We start from the raw sequence: 27,455 nt of genomic DNA on the forward strand, positions 1-27,455 counted from the left end.
TTTCCGTTTGGTTTTTTTAGTCCCTTTAATGCCCTTATATTATTGTTATTGTTATTACATTTTTTTTTTTTTTTTATTGATCTTAAACTTGGCCACTTAGGCCGTTAGCTGTTAGTAGAAGGGGGGGGTTTGTTTGTGTATGTGTGGCAAGGATTTTTCGCTGTAAATCTCGGATGGTCACCCATACGGGGGGAGCTAGCGACACCGGTCGGTACGCACACTCAGGGCGCGTAGTGAGTGTAGACACCGCGCCGCACCAAGCCACTCATTAATTATTATTGTATCATATAATGACATTTAAAACCTGAAATCCGTCAAACTTAGTTTTAACTGAACGATGATAATCTAGTTTTTACAACCCCCCCTTCGTCAAAACTGACAATGACTAGTTACGACTAGAATTAACCAGGGCCCTCGAAGTTGGAACTATAGTTGTCACTTCACTCACTTATACTTTTCTTAGTTAGAACTAGTTATGTCTGAAGTATAATGCTGAAAACTAGAACTATCTAGTGAAAATCGATTTTCAGAAGTCATTTTAATATTACTGATTAAAACTAGTTTTAAAAAAAAGGGATGGTGGAAAACTAGAGATGACTAAGTACATAATAAATAAGTCACAGAAATGTATTCATTTTTTAGAACAAATAACCGAACTTTATTTTACTTGTTTCGGCAGGGAAAACTATCATGGCATTTAGAGTTGCACACAATTTTTTTTTTCACAAGTAGTGATTTGTTTTACATGCTTTATTAGTTGCAAGAAAACGCTAAGTTCTGTCCTGACCCCATCGTTGCTTTTATTGCAGCCGCGCAGAGGGAAATATTGTCTGGTCTCGCTGTTATGAATATAATTGTGCAAGAAATAAACTCAGACTCAAAACAATTGACTGCCTAATAAGTAATAACAAATATTTTATTTTATTTTGTATAATAGAAGATGATAGTAAATATATTATATACTTGCACGTCTTGTAGTAGAGTTTGTCAAGAATTCCGTCTATAGCTCCAATTTTGTTTCAGTCGTAGCACTTCTTAGGTTTTATGTTTAGCACCTATACATTTCAGTTAAAACTAGTTTTTTAATTTAAACATTTTAAATTTAGGTTAATTCTAGTTTATTCAACCTATAGTTAGTACATAATATCTCCAATTACAATAGGTTATTGAATATACCTAAACAATAATATTAAGAACAAATTTATTTATTTTATTAATAATAGGTTTATTATTTTATTATATTCATAAATTTACTTTGTAGAGCTTGAAATTGGTTTAAAATATCGATTAATATAGTTCAAAATCATTTATGAGAGTATAGATAGACATTACAAAATTACTTAAAATTGTTAAAACAATATTTTAATTTGAAAAAAAAATTGAAAAACATGTTTAAAATTCAATTGCGAACCAAAAAAAGACTTAATAGACATTGTGGAACTATAAAAAAATGAAAAATGATAAAATCAATACATTATTATTCTAAATCGAAATCATTAAGTACTTACTTTTACTTATATCGATAGTCGAAATCGAAATTAAGATAAAAATTTCTTTCCGATTTCAATCCCCGATATTTTGTTTATAAAAACCATCGTGACAAAGTCATAACAGTAAGAATCAAATTTCTATTAATTATTGAGGCGATACTTATGTCAAATGAAACTCGATGTACGTAATATTTGAAATACGCAAGTATATTATTAAATTATTAAAAAAATGATTTCCCTGGGAGTTTCTATTCGTAGTAAGTTTTAAACTTTAAAGCTTAAACGAATAAACTGTTAAAACATCATTGTATTTTTAACTTTTCTCGCAACACAATTTATATCAATCAGTAAATCACATATTATATTTTATTTTATTATGTACATTTAACTTATAAATATTACCATCACTTATCTAAATATGTGTACTTCTGTTTGAAATGATAAATAATATTCATTGAATTTTTTTTGCAATTCATCACTTTGGTAAATTAAATGTAATTGTTTTACAATGTAATTAAAATATGAATTTAAGTAGGCGAATGACAGTACAATGAACAATTTATACTTGGTACATAATTAAAATGTATCCAGATTAGTCAGGCTAATCTATTAATCAGAATAAAATGTGTGTTACATCTACATTCTACATAATACACACTAACTTTATTAATAGACGCTTGGTACTACCGTTCTTTCGTAATTGTACCCATTCAAAAACTAATAATTATAGACACTTGAATTTTTCACCAAATATTTATATTAGCATTTTACATAATTATATGGTAAAATTTTTACTCTTGTTGAGCTATTTATATACTTGAGGAATTTTTTTCACTTAAAAAAGGCTTGAAAATTAAATGCAATAAGGGTCCTCATAACTTGTTTTAATAGCAGTTCAAAAATATTAATAATACATATAGTGTCATATACCTACACTGTTATTTTTTATATGCATTTAAAATTCAAATTTTGACGAAATTCATCAAAACCCCAAAAATGCACAAGTTACTTTTAAGTTAGAAATTCATAAACGTTTTTATTTTCACGCATAGTTAACATGAGAAAAAGTAATAAAATATTTGCTACACATTTTTCTACCATTGAAAAAAAAAAAAGTTAAGCTGAAAGCTAAACTACATATTTATTTTCGATTTTTATTAAATTTTTTAAAATGACTAAATGTGATTATTTATAGGAAGACACGACGTCTCCGCTCAGAGTCGTTTTTCGTATGCAATGATTATCATTGAATTAAAATATAACACAACTATTACAATTTACAATGCCATACTCGACAACTAGGTACTGCACAGTAGATCGGTTCCCGTTTGTCCACCTTTTTTTAAATAATTCGAAGTTCATTTACACTTTTAACATTTTATACTATATATACTTTACTATGTTATGATTAGAGTAAATAAAACTAAATCGTTAATTCAAAATTACTTCAAATATATATGCTTGAATACAAATTATTTTTAAATAAACGTTAATAGATAATAATGACCGTTTATTGTTAAACAAAAAATCACCCAACACATCACAAGACGTCTGACTCATCTTTGGGTTTATTATTCATCATTCTAATTCTCTACCCAACAATTTTTTTTCTCAATGGACACATTTCCATACATGTATTATAGAACTAATTGCACACCACTTTATTTAGGAGGTTAATTGGCTAACTTACTCTAAATTCGATTGGTAAACTTCAAGTACTACTATAAAGTTGATGTGATGTATATAATTTATTATAATATCTAAATATACTAAACACACAATTGGAAAATACGCACAACATTAATTAAGACACGGTTGATTTCGATTGTAAATTGATTAATGAAAAACTACTGACTGATACACATAGGTAGGCACTGATGGCTACGATGAGCCCCTATACTGTTAATTCAGAACGTCATCGTCGGATTAAAAAAAATAATAATTTATTGATATATTTGACCCAAATTAACAAAGCGAAACCCTCATAAAATGTTCCACGTCAGTTAAATTGTATAATATTTTATATTGAATATCTCCACTACAAACTATATATACCGAAAAAAAAACATTATAGGTAAGGCACCAATATCATACATTTTTTTTTTATTATAGCTTCAAGTTAACACTTATATACCGCTAAACAATTAAATCATATTGTATAAGTCATCGTTTTAGGTTTGTAAACATAAGTTTAGAATACCTTAAATCGCTGTATGTTGATCGTCGATCGTTACGTTAGTTATTACCACTTACCTGCAATAGATAGTTACGTTTGTTTGTATTAAGATATTTAGGTAATACGATTGTTGATATTAAGATAACTATTACTTGTTATATGAGTATTTAATATAGATTCATACTATCCTAAATATACTACCAAAATATTGATGATATCAAATTCTTTTTACAACTTCTTTGGAATATTGCTCTGAAATAAAATATGTTTGGAAACAGTGAATAATTTTGCACTCTCGCAGAGTGAGCTTTCCTAACTTGTTTAAATGTATATTGCATTTTTTGTCGTGTGAACAAAGACTTAATATATTTTATTATTTCAGACTACAATACACCATGTTATTGTTATAAGTACGACTACAGTTGTGAATTTGATTTCACGTAATTACCACCATACGAGTGAGGTAGTAAAAAAATAAAAATTATAGTTATCTTCCTGTTTTAATACAACTCTAATATTAATGTATATACCTAATAAATACAGTCGTATGCGCGCTGCGCCATATCAATATTTCCAAATAGCAAACACTATTTAGGTGTATTGAATATATATATTTTTTTAATGATCTTAAGCCCGGCCACTATGGTCTATGGCGATTAGCTGTTTGTGGGTGGAAAGCGGTTGGTTTGAGACACATGTTGTATGTGTGGCAAGGATTTTGTTGCCAAATATCATGGGTGGTCACTGGTCACCCATCCGGGAGCTAGAAGCGCCGACCGGTGTGTACACTCAGAGCTCGTACGCAACTGGGAGTGTAGACACCGTACCACACCAAGCCAAATGTTGCATATTATACTGTTGTCATAACATAATGATTTTATTTAATATTTATTTTCATGAATAAAAAATAATCACAATTGCTCAGCGATTATCTCGTTTTTTTAGTTAAAAGTACCATGCTAATAAACAGTAGGTAAATGAACAAAATGTTACAATATTATTAAAAGTATAATTTATATAGGTAGGTATCTAAAATGTATTACAATAAAAAATTAATATTTGTTTTTAAAGAAATTAACGTTTAAGGTAAATATATAATAATAATGACCCCAATTTATTTGTGAACGTCTATCGAACGTGGATTCCCAATGTGTTCATCTCACTAAAAAGAAAAAAAAACAAATTAAAATTAGAAACAATGAACAAAACGTCATGGGGGTATTTCATCATATCAATCGCTAATATTATTGTACGATGCCAAATACCGTTAACAAACGTCTAACTACTGCAATACCATTACCACTGCAATTCGACATGCGCACGTACCATATGTAGAACACTGTTTTAATGGATTTTGATTACCAGATTGGCGTATTTACGATTTTAATTTTGGGGATGTAATATTATAAGTAACAATTTTACATGCCCCTAAAAAATGCTAAAATAAAAATTAATGATTCCGAATTTAAGGCTGATCACTCAACACCCGAGTAAAATCGTCCACAATATTAGTAGGTACCTTTACGCACCAAAGATATTGGAAATACCTTCGAAAGTTTTTAATTGATATAATATTAATTGTGACATACTTTATTAGGTTAAAAAAATTAAAAATAAAGACATTTTCGTCGCCCGAGAATATATAGAGGAATATTATAAATCCCCTTGGAGCAGGCACGGATCCAGAGCATAGAAAATGGGGGGGGGGGTCAACAATTTTCTGTTAATATATAACTACAATATTGGAATCACTGTCCACCATGAACTAAGATAGTACTATCTTAGTTTGGGCACCCCAGAGTGATACGTATAATAATATATTATCAGACATACACGTCAGGATCCGTAGAATTATTAAACAAATTTGAGAAATAATATGTCTGAGGGGTGGGAGCTGGGCCCCTAGGCTCTCCCCCTGGATCCGTCACTGCCTAGGAGGGGGGTAAAAACACATACATCCCTCCCCGCCATAAATACGCCACCGTTAATAACAGATCACAGGTACCCAATGCCATCGGGTTTCAGATAATATAAAAAAAAAACCAACAACATATATGATTTCATGTAAAAAATAGCAAGCGTGTTAATCGTATATTATACCAAATAATGATTTTAAGTAAACAAAAATATCACAACAATAATGTCTGTGGACGATTGTGCTAATAATAATATTATCATATCGTTTATTATCAGTGTACTCGACCGATATTATAGTTGTGTCTATTATACATTATTAAACATTATGTTATGAATTATTATACAATATTGACGTTTCGGTACATTGTCACCGTCGCATTTATCCGTGAGCTGTAAGAAATTGTAAAATACGATATGGGTTACTTGAATTTTTTTTATGAATGTAAATTACACCGTGAACGACTAGATATATAAAAAAGGATGCGTAAAAACAAAAAAAAATTAATAGTAAAAGGTATATAATAATAATAATAATAATAATAATAATAATTACGATAATATAAAATAAGTCGTCGCGTATGGGACGTAAAAAAAAATTAATATTGAAAAACAAGAGTGCACCTTAAAATGACTACGATTTCCGAGTAACATAAAGTCAAGGGAAAAAAAAGATACAATCATTACATTAAACGCTTGTGCCACTTAAAGTTTATCATAAGTAGTAGGTATAGATGTGGAATATTATGCAGGTATCATGAAATATGAGTAAAATTAAAATGATTTAGCAGTTAGCACGCTATAGCAGTTGTATAGCCAACTCGCTACTCCCACTATACGCATATAATATGTAGTGATTAGTAGTTGATTGATTCCTGAAAAAAGAAAAAAAACAGAAAAAACCAAAGGTAAGATATAGTTATATTATTAGCATTTAGAGAGAATGTGTTAGATGTTCCGAGATATGTTCCATTTACAGTATAATACATTATAATAATATTATAGACTCCACTGGGAGCACACAAACGTGCTAATAATATCATTATGCATTATATTGTCATGTACAATCGATGTGTATTGTGTTATAAGGGTAAACAATAAGTAGGTATGCAGAGTGATTGATTTTAAGTTTTGACCTTTATGAACACTTTTGTAAATATTTTCGTTAAGATATAATATTTAAAGACAATATAGTAGGTATATAAAACAATATTTGAAAAAAAAACATCATATTTTTTTCTATTTGTTATGATCAAAACCGTCTTAATTTTTTACTTATTTGAATGACAATGCAGTAAGTACATTTTAAATTTCATATTCCGTCACAAAATATTTTTTTGAAAATTTCAATGTGTAAAATTGAATTCCGAACGAGTAGTTGATTAGTTTGACGAGTGTTAAAGTGTTGATGAACAAATTGTAAGCAGCACATGGATATCTTGCGAAATGTGTATCCACTACTCGGTTCAACAAATATCTGGGTACTTTTAACTTGGTAAATATTGATTTCCTATAAATCTAGAAAGCTTTTTCGATTTTACGCATTGACAATTTCAGAATAACATTCTGCTTCGGATTATGAAATTCAAAATGTACCTACTATACTCTAATTAAAGCAATTAAAAAAAAAAGATAACGATGAGAAACAGTAAAAAAAATATGTTGTTTTTAAAGTAGTTTCATCAGAGTTAAAATTATATGAGAAAAATATTTCCGTAAACGTTTATACTTTTCGAGAAAATGAGTGTTCACCTTTAAAAAAAATCACCTATTGTAAACCTTTCTGTAAGCAATGTTACATGTAATAATAATGATGTATATGTTACGTGTTAATTGTGTTAGCAGAGATTGATTAATGAATAATATTATGTGAAAACGTAATGATTTGATTACTGCAGTCTACTCCAGTTGGTAATGAATAATGACACATCATCAAACGCGTACAATGTATTTTTAATTAACATTTTTTTAGCATATTGTGTATGCATTTTATAACTTAAACTGTCATATTGTATTTTTGTACGTACGTGCACAAAGTTCAAAATAATAATACTTGTGTAATTTCTAATTATATACGATTGTTCTTGGTTGAAAACGGTTTGATAAAAACTGAATGATCGCCAAAACGGTTTTTTTTTTCAAACGATTCCCATAACACTGTTATAACGACGTGGGATTTAGTAAACTGACGATTTAATAATGGTTGCACCAAGACTGAGAATTTAATGCACTAAAAAAACCATGCAATGAACATTGACTTATGGAAAATTAAGTCAACAATTCCAAAATATTCAAAACTCCGCAAAATCAACATAACGAAATAGACTTACAATTATTAATGTATTTATGGCATGAACGTTCTAGTTAATGGAAACACAAAAAAATTATTCATAGAAACAACTGAACAACATTTTTAAAATTTAAATCTACGACAAAATTCGACATCGTTGAACGAGACAAAATAAATAGAGAATACAGTACATTGATTCAAATTCAAATATTTTTCTCCAAACATGCAAAAAAAAACTGGATACTCGCGCACATTATATGCACATAAATGTGTTTTATACATGTGTAAAAAAGGGCAAAGTAAAACTCATTTTAAAATGGTAATGCCTTGACGGTCAAATTTGTATACATTTCGAATTCAAGATGAAATTTATCGATATTCGATACGAAAAAACAATAAATCCACAGCCCTGGTTACACCATGATATTTCGTTTCAGAGCATTAGGTATTTAAGCCCATAGTTCTGCAGCTAAATTGTTGTTGCATTTGGTACGCTTTTATCGATTTACATCGATCCCGATGATTATTTAAATTTCAGTCTAAGCGGGCCGTAGCCACATTATATCGAGTTGTAAGTATGTTATTGAAAACTTGTACCGTTTTAAGCACACATAATAATATAATAATATCATCTACGGTGTTAGGTCATAGTATAAAATTTTGCAGCAACAATAGCGTTTAAGTGGACCTCGACAAAAATCATTTTGGAAGGCAAAAATTGTTTTTTTTTTTATACATACATTTATTGGAAAGCAACAAACTATACACAGAGCGTCCCGAGAGGATAACCCATTAGCCGCGTAGAGGGACACACATCACCCGGATAAAAATAGGTTATTTGCCGTTTTACCTATAAACTAAAAAAACGATTGAAAATCACGAAATTGATGAAAATAAAATGTTGAAAGGTCAAAATGTTCGAAAAAATAAACTTTGCAAAACGGATTATCTTCAATTGTTTCGAAAATAAAATAATAAAATAAACGTAGTCCCTGTCTCGGAGAGTAATGAAAAAACAGATTTATGATATAGGTATTTACTATTTATTATCTCAGGAGAGGTATCGCAATGGGTAAATCCTCGAGGGTCACGCTGTACAGGTATTTCAATGTATTTATTAACATAGCAATATGCGTTTGTACTATGATCACTCCGTATGCCATCGTATGCGTAAATAAAACAAATACTTTTGGACGCGATTAAAAATGTGATTGTGTTATACTATATACATAATATTAATTAAATTCAACGATTATTATGCTACTACTGTACACTGCCACCATACAAAATCCACGCATGGCATGCGTTTTATACACGCATCATCCGCAATCTTTCCGATTATGTGTGAAAAATCAAAAGTCAAAATAAAATAAACAAAATAAACAAACGTTGAACCGATAAAGATTATCCTTACTGGCAATATACATCGACAGTGTGTGTGGACTGTGCGTACACGGGTTTTGTGTGAGAATTTTTTTTCCTACATGATAGTACAGCAACCTAACTTACAGCCGAACAATCCCTTGGCCTTTGACATCATGCTCTTGGCCGGTTCCCCGAGAGCGTCGCGCTTCTCGCTGAACAACTGGTCGGCCTCCTTGAGCTTGTCGTCCACCACGGTGCTCACCTGCGGATATGAATGCGTTTGTTCGCGACAAAGGCGCAAACAAAAACAGAAAACGATTAATATCAAATGTTACAATAATGTAGCGTCTCCGAGGTCGGCGGATCGCCGCGGTCCACGGAATTATAGTGATAATAATATATGTGATAAGTATACACGTCCGTCATCGGTACGATATTTATTATTATGATATTATGACAGTGAAACTTCCATTAAAAAATAAAAAAAAAATTGCTCAGCTATGTATTTTTCACAGCAAGATCAATTTAATTCTGTTCGACGGAATTCTCTAACAGCGAGAATTTTTTCGCGTCGCTAGCCAGACACTGGCTGCAGTATGGAAGTTTCGATGTATAATACGATTATAATAGTGTATACTGCTGTAGGGGTGTTCGCAGAACGCATTCGATATCGCTCGACCCAACCCGACCCAAAAGACTCCAACCTAAGGGTATTTGGTTGGGTTATGGGTTTAGGGATATCGAATGGCGATGTTCTCTGCGACCGGGGAATCGCCCCTCCTGTACACACAGGTGTGTGTACGAGAGGTGCGTAATATGATAAATTATAATAATAATATAATAGCGACTGCGCAGACATGTATAACCGTGGGTGTTTAATTCAACGCGAATCACTCTCTGGTCCCAAAACTATTAAATGATATTTGAAAATAATTTTTTTTCATAATTAAAAGTCATTAAAAAACAAAATTATTGAATAGAAATTATATTTTTTACAATATTCTGCCGGCGTAATATTTTTAGTATTTACTTTTTTGAACAACAACATACATTTATAATTTTTTAATTGAGAGCAAAATATTTGACATTATATAATGTCAAAAGGTCGGACGAGTAGTTCAGTTATACGTTTTAACACATAAGCTACAAATCCAAACTTTGATTTTTATGTATTTGTTTTGTATTTTTAGTGTACTTCACAATGAAAAATATTCGGCTTCTCAATAATAATAGGAATTAAAAATGATGTTGTATTGTTGTCATTAAACAAAGTAAACATTTTAAGATTGTTCAATTTTTGTTCAACTAACGACTAAAATGTATGTAAAAATATTTTTTTCAAAACTATTTATAGTTTTGGAAATAATGAGTGTTCTTCGATAAAATAAACTCCTGGTATACATGCAGGGTGTAACAGAAATAGCTGACAAATATAATATAATTAGTATTTACTATTTACTAACTTTTGTTGCACAATAAACTTGTAGTTAATTAATTACGTCACGTCAGCCTTTTCAACAGTTACACTCTGTATAATGTACATTTAGTGTTTCTCAACCCTGCTATTACGAAACACTTTGTAGATAGCTATATTACATTTATTTTTTTCGTGAAACTTTTGACGTCAGGAAGTGACTTGTGAGTGAAAAATTTATTCTAAAATATTTCACGAGAGGGTTTACAGTTCAATTTTGATGTCGTCAAACTTGTAGGTACGGATATGTACACTCGAATCAAATTAAACTGTACTTTGAGGCGGTGAAAAAAATCAGTTGTATATAAAGGGGTTGAGAAACACTGAACTATAATGACATAATGTGATACATATTCATAAAAGTATATAATATTATATGGGTATATATGTATATATATACATAATATATACGCGTCTATACAAAGCTGCATGACAATAACTACTAAAACCGGGTGTGGCGTGTGATGGAAATATGAAAATAAAATAAAAACATGAAAAAAATGACCGCAATAGTCATCGTCGCATTCGTGTGTGATGTATAATGTACTATACTACGTCAAAAAAATCAGAAAACCATTTAGCAATATAATATGTATGCATGAACAGTATATAGTCTCACCTCGTCTATATTGTCTGTAGCCGTTAAATGATATTATTATATTAACGATAAATCCGTACGCAGACCGCGGACATACCACGTGAAATAATACATAATAATATCATATAACAGCAACGACATAATAAAACGTTTGCGTCTGTTTTCCCAGTATAATATAATATATATAAATATTATATACACGCAAGAGACACACCTACCTGTTGCTATATATGTATATATATATAGCATACACATATTATGTATACGACGACGTACCTACACATATTATTATATAATAACGTGTGATTTGGATCTATAGGCGAGCTCTGGGATTTTTTTTTTTGGGGGGGGGGGCCTATGGGATGAGTACGCATAAGGGTTGTATCCGAGTCGATTTCCTGTATACACGGGTATCGGCGGGCGAACCGTACCTGTTTAGCGGCATCGTCGACGAACCCCTTGGCCGACGTCGACACTTGGTCGACGATCGGGTTCAACTGCTTGACGCCCTCGGCCAGCGCCGTGTTGACGTGAGCGGACACGTCGCCCGCGATCGGCTGCAGCTTCTTGGCCAAGTCCTGCGCCAACGGGTTGATCTTGTCGTGCACCGCCTGGTCGAGGGCCGGTTTCAGCTCGGCGGCGGTCTTGTCCACCAGCGTCTTGGCCTCGGACGCCACCTGGTTGACGGTCGACTGCTGTTCCGGAGCCGCGGCCACGGGTGCGGGCGCCGGCGGGGCGGCGGGTGTCTCCTAATCATCACAATATCGGTCCAAAATTGTACATTTCGGAGGCCCCGGCAAAACGTTTACACAGTTTGCGCGCAGTGCTCGTTGGGCAATACGTTATATAGCGATTGATATCGTGTGACGTATACTGCACGGTGAAACCCACGTCATCTGCAACGGACGAACACCGAACACCTCCGAATAGCGGACGACGTTTCCGAGAGTGTCCGGTACATCGGAGGTCTCACCGTAGTATACGATTGGACGACGGGGGACGAGGCGCTGCACGACGACATCGCGAACTGCACTAGCGTTGACTATATACTATATATATATATACGACAGTCGTGACCAGTGAAATATTGTGTAATTTGCAAAGTTGTTATCAAATTGTATAACGGCGATTCCATTCCGAACTAAAGTATATCATATACGTGGCGATCTCGAGAAAATTTTTTTGGGGAAACCTATTTAACGAGTGTGCTTGGCTGTTAGCAGAAGAATCCGCTGAATAGAGCGTATCAAAGATGTTTCCGGTGGACTATTTTTTTTTTTCAATCATAATAATATTACATAGCTTAAACAAACCGCGCCCACGTGAGTGACGAGTTTATGAAGGCGGTGAAAATGTCGAAAATATTTATCAAACAATATTTATTTTTTATACCTATATAGGTAATTCCATTGGGGTCACTCGCTCGGAAATATAAGCCGACTATTTTTGTACAAAAAACCTTGGCAGATACACCATAATATTACGATATGGGTCACGGACAAAGGGTGCGCAGTAAAATTATGAGATCACAAATGCTTTTCGTCGTTCTCTTGTGGGGTAAATTTTCCTAGCTGGGGGGGGGGGTCTGGCACTGAGGAAAGAGCCACGAACGTATGTGTGGTGAAAAGCACGGGCGGGGGAGGAAACGTCCGATTACCAGTTGCGACAGTACCGGCTGCTGGTAAAGTGCGATGATATCATACCACGTGTATGGTATCACCGGTACATCTGGTTTACCGGTAACGAAATGTGCATGATATTATATTATACACAAAACGTGAACATTAAATACATCGAATACGGCTGCTATGTGTGCAATATAATGTGGAAATGGCATTTTTAAGACTGATTACGTAACGGAAGAACACGCACCGCGATTCGCGATTTGGACCTCAGTCGCATGACAATAATCATAATAGTTTGGCATTAATTGGCATTATTTTTTACACTCCTATATTGACCTTAGACCACGTAGGACGAGTTAGATGACCGATCCATATAGTGTTACGATCTCGTTGCAGCTCAACGAAATTATATATATGTAGGTATCGTAAATGAAGACTTTTTCCTGATAAGAAAACACAAGACTCGTGGATGCCTTTGACGAGGTCAATTCAATTCACTTGGAAAAATTGTCGACACTTACGTGATGGTCGTTTTAAAGCGAAGTACAAAGGGCAGAAAATAATAATGATATGTATACGAGAGGAGTCACCGTAGAGGCACAATTAGGATTTTTCACTCAATGTGATATATATAATATGCATGTACATATAATGTGTTATATGCCTAAAATTAATATACAAGTCGTTGAGAGGAGGGGGAAGACATACCAAATTGTCTCAGTACTATAATATATATAAAACGTTAGCTCCCTGCAAGGTCAAGACTATTATAATGTATGGCATTCCAAATATTATTACGATACCGGGTGATCCGTTTAACGTGTTAGTCTCTGTCGTTATTTCAAAAACCATAGTAATGTTTTTGAAAGTATTTTATTTCACTTAATTTTAAATGGTTAAAAAACGACATTTTTCCAATAAAAAAAATATATTTATTACTATTTTCTATCGTTATTTTTTTAAACTTTTTATATGACAGCATGCGTTTTTCACTTCCCTTCTCTAAAGCAGAATATTTTTTAGTGTACTTTGATAGTTACAACATAAAAACCGAATTTCGTCAGGTTATGATTTATAAGTATTTGAAGGTTATAGTAAGTTATAGTTATACTATGTTTTGAAAAATGGAGTGGTACCCTACAAAATGTTGGTCCACTTTTCCGCTCATCTTACAACTTCAAATACCCATAACTATAATAAAATAAACTACTCGTCCGAAATGTAGTGTAATTCTTATATACCTAGATCGAAATACTCCGAATAATATTCTGCTTCAGAATATGAAATTAAAAACGTATGCTGTCTTACAAAAGATGACGACAAAAAAAATGATAACAATATAGTAAATAGTGAGAAATATAATTGTTGTTTCTTAAAATGTTGTTTTGCGACGATATAATATTTGATATCATGTAAGAGAAATATTTCAAGAACATATTATTGTTTTCTGAATTAATAAGGAGTGTCTTACATTAATTGTATCACCCCGTATTAATGTATTATAGAAGTTTATGTCCACAAGTACGCATTATTAAAGGAGGACGAAAAAATCGTGGATGGTATAGTGGCCTCCTTACTTTATTACCTATACGTATCATGAGACACTTCGCACACTAAACATTAGAGTAGGTAGGAGGCCGTAATAGGCTGTAATAGGTACGCTATGGTATTGTTGTATGTTTAAACAGCGGAAAATTGTCATTCCGCCTTATTACTATATCTGTCTCTATTACTTTAGCAACTACAACGCAATGTCTATCGTACCTGTTGTTGACGCGAATCGATTGTAGGTGCATATTTCTATATTTGATTTGCCAAGCACACGCGTATTCGATGTATTCAAAGTGTGACACGATAAATAATAATAATAATAATAATATAACGCATATGCACTCGATTATTTCATATTATATCTAACATTTTTTTTGTCCTGCAGGGCGAAGAACATCTGTTTGAAAATAGTTACCGATCGCAACAGTATCCTTCTCGCGGAATAGAATATGGAAAGACACCTCCTCGCGGTTGTGTAATTTTCTAAATCGATATTACGATACTCCCGGTTTAAAAATTATATGATAATAATATTTTTACTTCTGACCCGATAAAATTGAAATAATCGAGGGATATTTTATTACTATTATAGGTACAATTGTACACGTTAACCTACATGTGTATACAGCTGGTGCAGTTCGAGCGTCGTTTTGTGTTATTTTTTACAATAACAATAATAATAATATAGTAACACTCAATAAATTACCCATTACCGTTTGCATGCAACATTAAAAAAGCGTGCATCAATATTCAATAATAGTGCATGAATCTATGATTTGTAACGATTATATATTTTTAATGCTCAATTTTAACCTTTATTCTCTTAATTGGTTAGAACATTTAAAATAAAAGTTAGACAGTTTTTAAACATATTGGTATTTGATAGAAGGTGATATAAATGATTTAAAGGTCTCCTTCGGTTTTAAACAAAGGTCATAAGGTCTTTGGATATCCGCAATTATAGGAGTAATAAATAATCAAAGTCTGGCAGCACCCATTTATTTATTCTCTAGTAATAAATTGATTAATTAGTATTTAAATACTTTATCAATCATAAATGCCCATTCATTATATACCTAATCATTATCTATTAATATTATTTAGAATTAATATAAATTATAATCTGACGTTTAATGCTTTATTAATATTAGACTATTGAGATCGTTAGATACCTAGTTCGATGAATTATTTTTAAAGAATTGAAATTTTCATTTCGATAACTTTACCTTGTGGTGCTTTTTTTTTTTTAATTGATAACATTTTAAAATCTGGGGCAAAATAATTTATATTAAACATTTGGTGAGGTATTGTTTTATGGTTTTATAAATATATTGTTACGTATATTATTACCTATGAATTATTGTATTTTTATTGAAATCATACCATATAAAGCAAGGTACTAGGTATGTTTTTAACGTATAATATTCCTATTTAGACTTACAGAACACATTTACTCTGATGTAAATACTAACTATAAATCACTAATAAGTGCATCATACCTCCATTAATTTATATAAAAACATGACAGCAGACTCATATTTAATGGGTAAGTTACGATAGAAAATAATCTGAATAATATCATATATTGTTATATAATATTGACTAGTAAAAAGAACAATTTTATTATATTTCCACGATTTTATTATGTTGATGAAAACACTCCACCGAAGGCATTATAAAAGTTTTGAAATATTTGTGCTATCTGTATACTCGTATGCATATTTATTTAAATATTATGCTCACTTAATATATTATTGTCATTCGTCGGTATTCCTTTCTCCCGACTCAGTAAATAATTAACACTGCGCTACATCGATAACAAAATATGACCGAATTCCAGTTTAAACAATGTTAAATTAATGCGCACCATCACGCTATTCGGTGGTCATTTAAACGGACGAATCGCCGAGCATAATGGCCTTGGGAAGCCGGGAAATAATGCTTGGCGAAAATAAAAAATAAAATAAAACACCATAATGATATAGCATTAGCTCGTACGTCTAACCCACATTCCGTGTATCGATCATACGTCACGATTGCATTGTTCGAATCTAAAATTCCACGCGATTTAAAGAACAGGCAACACACAATGTGCATATACTTTATATACCCGCACTACTATATTATTATCCATATAGCTTCTTACCGGATATTTTTTTGTATTATTATTATTACTTTTATTATATTATGCTACCAAACATACCTAAATATTAACCAGAAGCTACTTACTGTTGTTGTTCTATTGAATTTTACATAATATTCTACTGTATTATAGGGCTGCCACCAGACGTACTATTATAGTGCACCGAAATATTTGTGCCCCGTTTTTTTTTTCATATCAACCAAAATGTTCTGTTTTCAAGCTGTTTCAAGTATTTCGTTCACCAAATTCCAAAGCGTCGAAATGAAAATATCAGAAAAACAATCGCTTCTGTGCTATTATCGTTATCTGTTTCTGAGCAATAATAAGTGTTATATAATTTTATTATTAATTATCTATACAGTATCTCGTTTATGGGTTTATTTAGGTATTATTTTATATATTATACACAGAGTGGTATCACTAGCTTACCGATCATCATTTTTTTCCATTAATAATAAATTTACTCAAATTCTGGTTCTTGAAAGTTTTAAGTACCTATGGACATACAGAAAGACGGTAATTTTGCTTGATTCAGCTTTTATCGTCACTACTTAAATGGTTTAAAAAATCAATGTATTTATAAATATGGTCTCTATAAGCAAACTAAAAAATTACAAAAATTTGGATTTGAATTACCTACTAAAAGATAAAAAGAGGGTGAGCTTGCTTGCTGAATTCCCCTGCGCATTATAATGGCTGCATTATTATCAATCCTTTTTTTGTTTTATGACAATTAATGTATTATTTTCCATATCATGTTCAAGATTGAATATTATTATATTATGGTTCTCCGTTAAACGTATATAAGTGCCTTTTATTTGATTTGAATAACAACATTATTTTATTGACTTCCACCCACCAAAAAAAAAAGTTACCTACCTTTTTTATAATTAAGGACTATAGTAACCCTATTTATAGCCGTTCACCATGTAGTGAGCGATCGTGCGATTGGACGTCGAATAGGAAGAAAAGGTGATTATTATTTTTATGTTAAAATTTAAATGGATTATTTAATGAAAAATAATGACGATCACACATGAATCACGTTGCAGACGTTCACATTAACTAATAAGAGAACCCAAATTCTTAATTTACAGCAAACCAACGTCTGTGCCGTCTGTTTTATGATAATTTATAATTGCATAATATTATGAGTAATGAAATAATGAGGCTATTAGGTAAGTGTATTTGAAAGTGATTATCTATACGTTTTGGACGCTTTATTTATAACTGCCCGTCGAAGAAAAATTATTAACTAATAAATCAAACAAACTCGGATAAGATTCGGTACAATATAACATAAGCGTTTTGAAATTAATTGAGGTTTTATGATATATCATTATTACAATATTACTTATAAATATCAAGACTTTCATTATTTTATTAGACTAATGAATTTCTGGGAAATGTAAATTGCAGCAAGATAATGATAATATACGATTTTTGTCTGTAGACATTTAAAACTGATTTATATAAAACGTACATTTATTTATATATAAATAACAACATATAGTAGGTAAGATTTTGACAAAAAAAAACAAAACAAACAAACAAAATCATTTATACCACCTTTATAGTTTTGGACTTTCAAATCTGTAGGTACAAGACATCATAACAATAAGCTCGTTTCTATAATAATGTAGGATAATGTTTTTTTTTTTGATTCTATGTATGAGCAGAGTATTATATTCTAGAGGTTATACAGAAAATAAACACAATAAAATGTATCGTTCTTGGTAATTCGGTTACATATTATAGATTCAACCGTTATTGATTTCAAATCCGTACACCGTGTTAATGTGCTTATTGTATTACACAGTTAGAGACCCGATCAACAAACTAAAAAATAACAAACATTTAAACAAACAATCTACAAAGCAAAGTGCATGTTATTCGGGGATAGTTGTGTGTTAATGCTTGTTAGTGTGCGTGTATTGTACCTATATGTGTTGTTTTTTGCAGTACAATTATTATACTACTACTTACTGGCGTTTCCACCCACATTCCGAACTTCATAATATTGTAATATTGGGGTATGCATAAAATTTTGTTTACAATTCTCGATCATTTCGATATATTCGCCCGATGAAAGTATCGCTCTCTCACTACCTATGCCATACGAATTTCCTGTACAAATATTGTGCAGATATAGGTTTGAGGAGTTTCAATACTCATTTCTTACAATCAGAACTAACGTGTGGTTTCAAATAGGCAATAATATTGTAATATTTCATCTGTTGTCAGAGCTAACACAAAATTCTATGTGTAAATCAACGATCGGAGTTTTTTTAAATTTATATCAACATGCTAAAAATGAAGTTGAATTTTGTTTTTACTCGCGCAGTGTTGTTTGAACTCGTATTTGAAAAAAAAATGTATTTCCTACTGTTACGCACATTGTTCGATCAGGTTTAAATTAATAATGAACCATCGACATATTTGAATGAAAAACTGAATAACAGCGATGGACTCAATTATATTATTATCATACTAATGTGCCAGACAAATCGTCTTGAAAAATGTCTATGTTAGGAAGGAACTTTGTAAAAAAAAAAATTATAATTCGTATTACAACTCTGACAAATGGGGAATAAACTTCACTACAACTTTATATTTTTGAATCTAACAAAGGACAGGTAGAATCACGTTAAAAGCTTAAGTATAGTCGAAAGTGATTAGGTATTTCGTAATACTATAACAGCGCTAGTTTATTTCAGAATATTCCGATAGGTAAATAAAAACCTGCACATGATCCGTGCGAGATGTTTTCGTTTCGACACCGCAGCCTCTTCGGTGACCACGTTTTTTTTTCAACCCGTGTACAATGTTTTTGTCAGAGGGTGTGTTTCGGTGGATGGGGAGGTTGGTCGTTAACTCATACCTTGGGCACCACTCTGCCGAATATCAGTCCTGTGGCTTTGGAAGTCTGGTTGAGAACTGTCGTGGCCAGAGGTACGACCTTGGTCGCTAACAATAAGGCCATCTTCGAAGCAGCGAGACTTCCGCTAAGCATGCCGTTCATACCGTTGGTCATACCACCCAATGCGCCGGTCATGCTACCCATTGCGGTGGACATCCCTCCGGCTAAAACGCCCATCGTGTTAACCATCCCTTGGGCAGTACTCACCATTCCGTTGGTGGTGCTTTGAATCATACTGGAGACTCCTTTCACCGTATTGGCGACTCCCTTCACAGTACTTTTCATGCCACCGGCCGTTTCGTGGACTTTATCGGTCACCTGGTGGGCCTTATCACCTACCGAATGCGCTACCTTACCGACAACCGAATCGTCTAATTTATGGGTTACCGCACTTGCGGCGCCTTCTAATTTGTGCACCGAACCTTCGATATTATTCTAAAATATTGCACGAAATCAAACACACGTGCACACAAGCAAGGTTGCAATTAAAACATTTAACTTGGTTATATAATATATAGTTAATAGGTATACATTAATACATTATTGTTATATGCGAGTTTTATACTTTAAGACACCGACAAACATGTTAACAACATTAACAATTTTAACACACAACACTGCAAGATTTCTTACGGGTATTTGTGAAGCTATGGCGCTTCTGACGGTATTTCCGATCAGGGAACCAAAATCGAGGCCCGCGTGACTACCGCCAGACTATAACAGTATACAATTTACTATTATATACTTAATAATATAATAGTGTGTACATAAGAATTTCGAAATTTCGTTAGCAATTAAACCATAAAATGATTAATATAAATAATAATTAATAAACGTTAATAGTTGTAAAGTACTTATGTCACAAGACCGATAATAGTAAAATATACAATTATACAATAATTGTAAATACTTGTGATAATAAATTTAAACTATTTCAATAAAAAAAAAAGTTAAATAACACACTCTTAATAAAATAATAAATATAGACATACAGTTTACGTTTTATATAGAATAAACATTGTACCTATGCATTTAAAGTCTAAACAATAACTAAAGTTTTTCTACATCGGTAAATCTACAATTTGATCATATTAAACAATATTAAAATAATTTTTTTACTAAAGAAACTAAGGTATTTATTATAATAGTTTTCTAAAGAATAATTTATATGCGTTAGAAATATTTTTAAAGAAATTCCTAATAAAACGTTATTTTAAACAAATATTACTATTATACTCGTAATATTATAATACCATCAAACATCAACAATAAATTTCATGTAATATTTTTTTTCGTACAGTAGAGTAAAAATAAAAATAATATTCTACTTAGTACAATCGAATTATTCAAATCGTACTTGAATGGTTGTAACTTTTGCAACATATTTGTTCGGTCTCTTTGTAAAAACTCGTATACAATTTCATTAAATTTTGCTTTTACATTATACTGACCTCCACTTTACTAGCAACATGACCAATTGAGTTCTTAATTCCACCTAATAAACCACCACCACCAATATCGTGTTTAGAAGTCTACAAAAAAATTATAATAATTACAGAAAAAGCCATACGACACGATTTAAGTCGTATCAAATTATTTTGTAACATAAAAGTATAAAATATTGATATTAAAATAATCGTGCACAATAATGAAAATAATATGCAAAATAAATATGAATGTTGCGTTTATAAGCTCCGAGTGCAATAAAAAAATTATTTCCGCTATAAGCTTTTGTATAGGTTCAGCTAGCAATGTATCATAACCCATAAAGCCCCGTCTAATACCTCCTGTAAGGCACTATCAGCAAGTTTCTCGACCTCCTGGTCAAAGCCGTCCACAGCTGCATTTTTCGCCTCTTCTGCGGCACTCACAGCTTTGCCTTCTGCCTCGTTGAGCGTGTTAGATAAGAACTCACCGGTTTCTTTGACCTAAGGATTTCATAGTCAACGCAAGTGTGTATGATATATGTTTATACTTTGTATCACTTCGCCACAGCATTGTTTGTAAAGTGTAATATTATACAATACAACGATACGATGAAATAATAATGATCTTATTATTGTTATCATGATTTATTCATGTATTTTATACAGCTTATGCAAAATGGTTACGTATCAATGTCTAATATTTATCAATATAAATAGTCAATATATACAATATACATATTAAATCGTAAAAGAGGAATAAAAGTTATGGAAATAGATAGTTATGTTAAAAGCCACCACAATAAAGTAGTGTATTGTTTTTATTCACCTCAAATATGAATTGGTTTTCATGCTTCCGATATTGAGCATTTCATACAACCAATATTAAATTATATAAATTTCAACAAAGCATTTTAAGAGAACATTATATCGAATTATTCGCAGAGGTTTACTTTTTTCTATTGATTTTACAAATTTCGAATAAAGTCAATTAAGGTGGCTGATAAACTAGGTAAATGTTTTTTTTCTGTAAATGTGCGTAATAACAACAATTTTCGAACTCTAAGACTAAAACATTAAAAATTCCCAAGAAAGATTGATTGTATTCTTCTATAATACAATATTTTAATGTATTAGGTATTTTTAGATCCAGACTACAAATTTATATGAACTAGTTAGTCGGGAAGCACAAAAATCAATTCGAAAATAAAATGGACTAAACACAATAAACATCATGTATGAATTTATATAATATATATTGTATATTATATCTACTTAATTTGTTTACCTATTACAAGCCAAATACATTATACAGGAAAGTTCAAAGGGGGTACACACCAACTATACACCAAGCTCACAATTAAGCTTCAAGATGACATCCCAAAAATTATTCATCTTAAAATAAACTAATAATTGTGTAAAATTTAAAATGAACATTAAAATTATCTATCAATCGTATTTTTTTCCTCCTCATCTGAAGGATTCACACAATTTGAAAAATATTTATAAATTCTATGACTTTTTATGAAGAACTTTTTAAACCAATAATTGTATTAAGTTAAAATGTTACAAATTGTTATTACATAACAAAGAAAATTAAAGCTAAAATATTTTGAACATTTCGAAAGTGTTTCAAAATCCACAAATTCAACTTCTTACTCTACCATCTCCACCCGCTATTGCTTAAGTAAAAACTTTTTATTCAACATCACAGCCTCCCTCTCCAAACCTCCAACTTTAAATAACCCTGTTTTTATAATTTTTAAATCACTGAAAAATTGACTAAATAGAATCAAAATGGTAAGTGTCGAAAATGATGGCCTTAATTAAAAACTAAATGAAGTAATTAAAAATTAAAAAAAAAAATATTAGTTCACATTAAAACTATAAACGATGAACTATTGATATGTTAAAAAATATATAGGTACATGATCTTTTTTACATACATATGTACATTGATTACTGACATTATTTTGGAGGTAGGAGAAGCTGTGTTCATGAAAATGAAGCTTATCCCACGAAAATGCGGGTTTTATATGAAGTTTATCATATGATTTAACAAAAGTTGTTATGCAAATTCAACAGAGATTTCGGATAAGATATATTACAACGTATTAACTTGTCAGTTTTTGTATTATATTATTTTCTCATTATTATTTATACTTTTTTTGTTTTTCTCAACTAAGATTTATAACGCATCATTAGTACAAGGTCATAAAGCTCAATTTATTCTATATTTCTGTAATACTATATTTGCATGAAAATTAAATTACAGATCTAATTTAAACTTCAATGGAACTTATTAATTTTCAAAAACAAAGTAGAGGTAAAAACGAACTAGTGTTGATTTAACAAATATTCTTTTGCAAAACATTTACTATACTCAGAAATTTACCACATAAACTGAGTTCTATTATCTTAAAACGAACAAAAAGTATATTATGACTTTAATTTCAGTGTTTGATACACATGGAATATATATTTTAGTCAAATATTCAGATTACGCAACTGAAATATAACTGCAAATAATGAATACATAGGAACTTAATTATTTGATACTAATGCAGTTATTTTTTTAGTTTTGTTTGATATATAAAATGCGGAAAATTATGGATGATCAATAAATATTTTTTTATGGAATTATTTCATATGGAAAATATATCAATTTTTTAATAATCTGCTACATTTTTATAATGGTTATAATGATCAAAATGTATGAAAACTGGAGTCTACCTACATAAAAATGAGAAAAATCCACTATAGAGGCATAGACCAAACATAACATGATGATTTTATTAAATGATATTTTCATTTTAAATGTATTTTTAGTTAACCATAATAATATTAACATACTTGTTTTTCAAGAAGTGCAGTTGCGGCATGTTTCTTTTCCTCTACTAATCCTTCAGCCTTTGCTGAAATATTTTTCATCGCTATAAAATAAAAACATAAATAAGTTTGATGGATTCAATTGCTGGATGATTGATGAGTATATTAATTATAATGAAACGTGGTTTGTTTGTAAACAGCCATGTTTCGCAATTAAGTGAAGTTTCGAAATCAGATACCTGGACATGTTCTGAACTATATACTATGTCACCTTCGTGAATATTATATTTCAAATTTTACTTCGCCACAATAATCGACTTAAACGAAGATAAAATACACATTTTTAACGAGTCATTGTTACCAATAGGTACTAGGTAGGTAGGTAAGTACAAGAGTCCCGTTAAACGCTGATGCGTAAATAATTACTAGGTACTTTTAAGATGTAAAAAGATAATTTAATTCTATCTAATGGTCCAAAGACACCTACATAAAACGATCCGTCTTGCTCGAGCACTGTCATTATTAAACTTTATAAGCATGTGTAGGAATAAGTACTCTTCAGCTGTAAAATATTGTTCACTGTTTTTCAAACAAAAGAGTTCACAGAGTTTTTTTTTAATAATATCAAGTCTGTTACTGTGTATTTAAGGTTTGCACAAGCATACAAAAAAAAAATTCAAGAATAAATATGTAATAATCACCTATAATCTGCTACATTCGTCTATTTCACATTATACGATAGGTACTATTAAAACGTTCAGTGTAGGTACACTCAAATTATGCGAAAAAACCTGTTTTAATAAAGTCGTTATTTCGGATTCCACGAGAATAACGTCAAATGTTTAATCGACGAATGCCAGCAGCTGCACCTAAAGGTTTAGACCATGCAGCGTTTTATTAAAATCGAATTGAATATTATTTTCGCCACAAATGCCGGTGAAATGCAATCGCGCAAATTCCGGTGGATTGCGAGGACGAATAATAATAATAATGATTCTAATATAAAAAGTTAATTTCCTGTTGGAGCACCGACGACACCAACGCTGCTGACAGCAAGGCCGTATACGCGAAGATGTTGCTACATTGGGCATGAAATGTAATTCTAAAAGCCTGCTCCTATAATAAATACATATATATATATTGTGTGCATAAATATGGTGGCGCCATTATAATACGATCATTTTGTACTAGCACATATATTATTATTGTATACGTAATATCGTACACACATATATATATATATAATATCTATATATCTATTATACGTGCCATCTATTTATACGACTAACCACTACATGACGTCAAATTTGAATATTAATATACGTTTCTATCGCGAAGCCAATTTTTTAAAATCTTCGGGTTTGAACGCTGTTTAGACTTACGAAAATACGCGCGCGCCCGTGTGTGTTTGCGCGTAAGGAATTCTGCTAGAAAAAATAACGCGTTGGGCTCAAGGACTACAGAGAAATGTGTTAATTTCGTTTATTCGAAATTGTTTAAAAGCGGGGCATAGTCTCGAGTAAAACTCATATTATGACATTTGCAGTGTTCGATGCACTTCGATCTGCGGTCGACGTGTTGCGAGCATCATTTGTTATTACAGTGATTATTGTGATTTATTGCGGACCGTGATTTTGTCTCTGTGGGCTTATATTTAAGCCGGTCGGTCTCGTAAAAAATCATAATAAAACCGCAATAAAGTACACCGTCGCGTTCGGTTCGACCGGTTTTCGACGAGATCGTGACGATTCGCGCGACGCCCGCACAAAGAGACGCAATAAATAAGACGCATTTTTGTGATGTCGCAAGATGACGCACTATCGTCGCGCATTTATCCATCGATGTCCACCCACCGGTAGGTAAATCGTCGTGAAATCAGAACCGTCGGACGTGTTACTGCATTACCGACACGCGCTTCTGACGATTTCGCGATTTTCGACGAGAAGCAATAATGCAGCACCCTGCCGGCGGCGTATGTTAGGTGTGACGATTTGTACCGATCACGCGAGGGTGTTTAGACACGATCGATAAATCGACGACAAAATATAACGGTACGATCATTTAATGCATACAATGGAAACGTGAAAAAACCGTAAAAAATTTGCAAAATGTGTACACTCACCTCCTCCCAAGTTAAACATGTTGGACGTGAATTCGATAAGCCGCTCGAGTACAGTTTACAACGATAATATGATATTTTACAGCACGATATAATATTTGCGGCGATGTATTTAACGATTGGCCGTTTTCTTTTCTCGTAAATATACAGTGCGCGTGCTGTTGCGACGACGGTACGCTCGACAATGTCCGTCCAAATATAACAGACTTGTAGTTAAATATCCGGGGCCGCTGGCGGGTGTTCTCTCGTGACCTTGGTTACTCGAGCGCGCGCCGCCGCCGCCGCCTCCGCCACCGCCGCCACCGCCGCCACCGCCGCCATTGCGCCGCCAAAACACAAAATCGATAAATCGCCGCCTCGTATAGGTACCTCCGTAACACCATATATTATGTATTATATTTTATTATTATATTTTGTGCGTGCACATCTGAAAATATGCACACGCGTAAATGATGTTTTTATTATATGTTATTCTTCCGCTCCAGCGTTTCGGCACCGATCGTAATGCGCATTAGCGAAACTATATATACATCAGATAATATTATGTAATGATAATATCGTATATAGGAAACGACCAGAGGTTAACACTCAGCCCCTCCCCTCCCCTCAACGATCTTCAGCAGACGCGTTTGTCGGGAGATCGTTTGTGACGTCTATATATTATAAGATAATATATAATATCATAAAATGGTCCATTGATTGCACATAATATTTTGTATTATTAAACACTCTTCTTTGTCCGGACACGCGCGCTTATACGTTCGACCATGATGCAGATGTGTAGCCAGGAGTGGGGAAGGGGGTTAGGTTAGGTTAGGTTAGGTTTGTTATTTTATCGTACAGCCATAATGTTTAATGGTCCAGAGTTCGGTACTTATTTCACTAAAAGTGCGATCGAAAAATGCAAGTGAAATTACTGAAAAATGTGGATATCTTTAGTTAGGTATTTATATAAACTTTTGAAATTCCCAATTTTGTTCCCGACTTTTCTTTCGTTTAAGTAGATTTCTGCTTCCGAGTGGCCACACAATTTAATCCAAGGTTTCCAAAAGTTTTACTTGCAGCAATTTAAAATATGAAAAATGTATCACCGACAATTTGTTTTCATAGGCATTATTTCATATTTGATATTATACCTATATGTTTCAAATCTGATATTTTTACGAATGATGTCGATTTTTCCCTCAAACGATTTTAGTCGTTTTGTTGTAATTCAAAAAACATTTATCTTAGACGCCTGGTACTTTCCACCATTATGTATTTATGTTTAGTGTAATGCTCTACATACACGAAGAAAAGACTAGGCTCTTTGCAATGGGGTAGCCCGTTAGCGAATTACTCGTTATTTTTCCAAACAGCCTGCTGTTTTTTAGGCTCATTGCATACAGACTAAGAGCAGTTAGGCCTTTTAAGGACTACAATCATAATAACCATTTAAATTACATTATTTTAAGGGTTGTTAATAATAACACAGTGCATTATAGTATGTATATATAACTACTATATATTACTAACCAAAAAAAAAATATGTAAAATA

General features: G+C 32.0%; 1 protein-coding gene across 10 annotated transcripts; it reads right to left on the reverse strand.

Moving 5' to 3' along the window:
- Window positions 1–4,586: 4,586 nt before the first annotated feature.
- On the reverse strand, window positions 4,587–26,133 carry LOC111042545. Of its 10 annotated transcripts, none has more exons than XM_022327184.1 (8): window positions 25,922–26,131; window positions 23,824–23,903; window positions 21,331–21,474; window positions 20,998–21,078; window positions 19,754–19,981; window positions 11,739–12,056; window positions 9,380–9,497; window positions 4,587–4,828 (listed from the first exon to the last, which is right to left on the reverse strand). In XM_022327184.1, exons 1-8 carry the CDS (start codon window positions 25,938–25,940, stop codon window positions 4,821–4,823), a joined length of 996 nt encoding a protein of 331 aa, XP_022182876.1. In that variant the 5' UTR covers window positions 25,941–26,131; the 3' UTR covers window positions 4,587–4,820. The 10 variants fall into 10 exon arrangements, 4 of the variants coding, with proteins under 4 accessions (XP_022182876.1, XP_022182879.1, XP_022182877.1 ...); XR_002605463.1 differs by having other exon boundaries at window positions 4,588–4,828; window positions 9,285–9,497; XR_002605466.1 differs by lacking the exon at window positions 19,754–19,981 and adding an exon at window positions 20,180–20,260 and having other exon boundaries at window positions 4,588–4,828; window positions 9,285–9,497; window positions 25,922–26,130.
- Window positions 26,134–27,455: the final 1,322 nt, after the last annotated feature.

This window comes from Myzus persicae, unplaced genomic scaffold (assembly GCF_001856785.1).
Source record: "Myzus persicae strain clone G006 unplaced genomic scaffold, MPER_G0061.0, whole genome shotgun sequence".
NCBI classification, from domain to species: domain Eukaryota; kingdom Metazoa; phylum Arthropoda; class Insecta; order Hemiptera; family Aphididae; genus Myzus; species Myzus persicae.

What these genes read in the sequence shown, in the direction of transcription:
- LOC111042545 (XM_022327183.1), bottom strand. An exon ending in ATGTTGCTAGTAAAGTGGAG is followed by an intron (nt 19,982 to 20,997) that starts GTCAGTATAATG and finishes GCAATATTTTAG; the next exon opens with AATAATATCGAAGGTTCGGT. An exon ending in TCGACGATGCCGCTAAACAG is followed by an intron (nt 9,498 to 11,738) that starts GTACGGTTCGCC and finishes TCATATCCGCAG; the next exon opens with GTGAGCACCGTGGTGGACGA.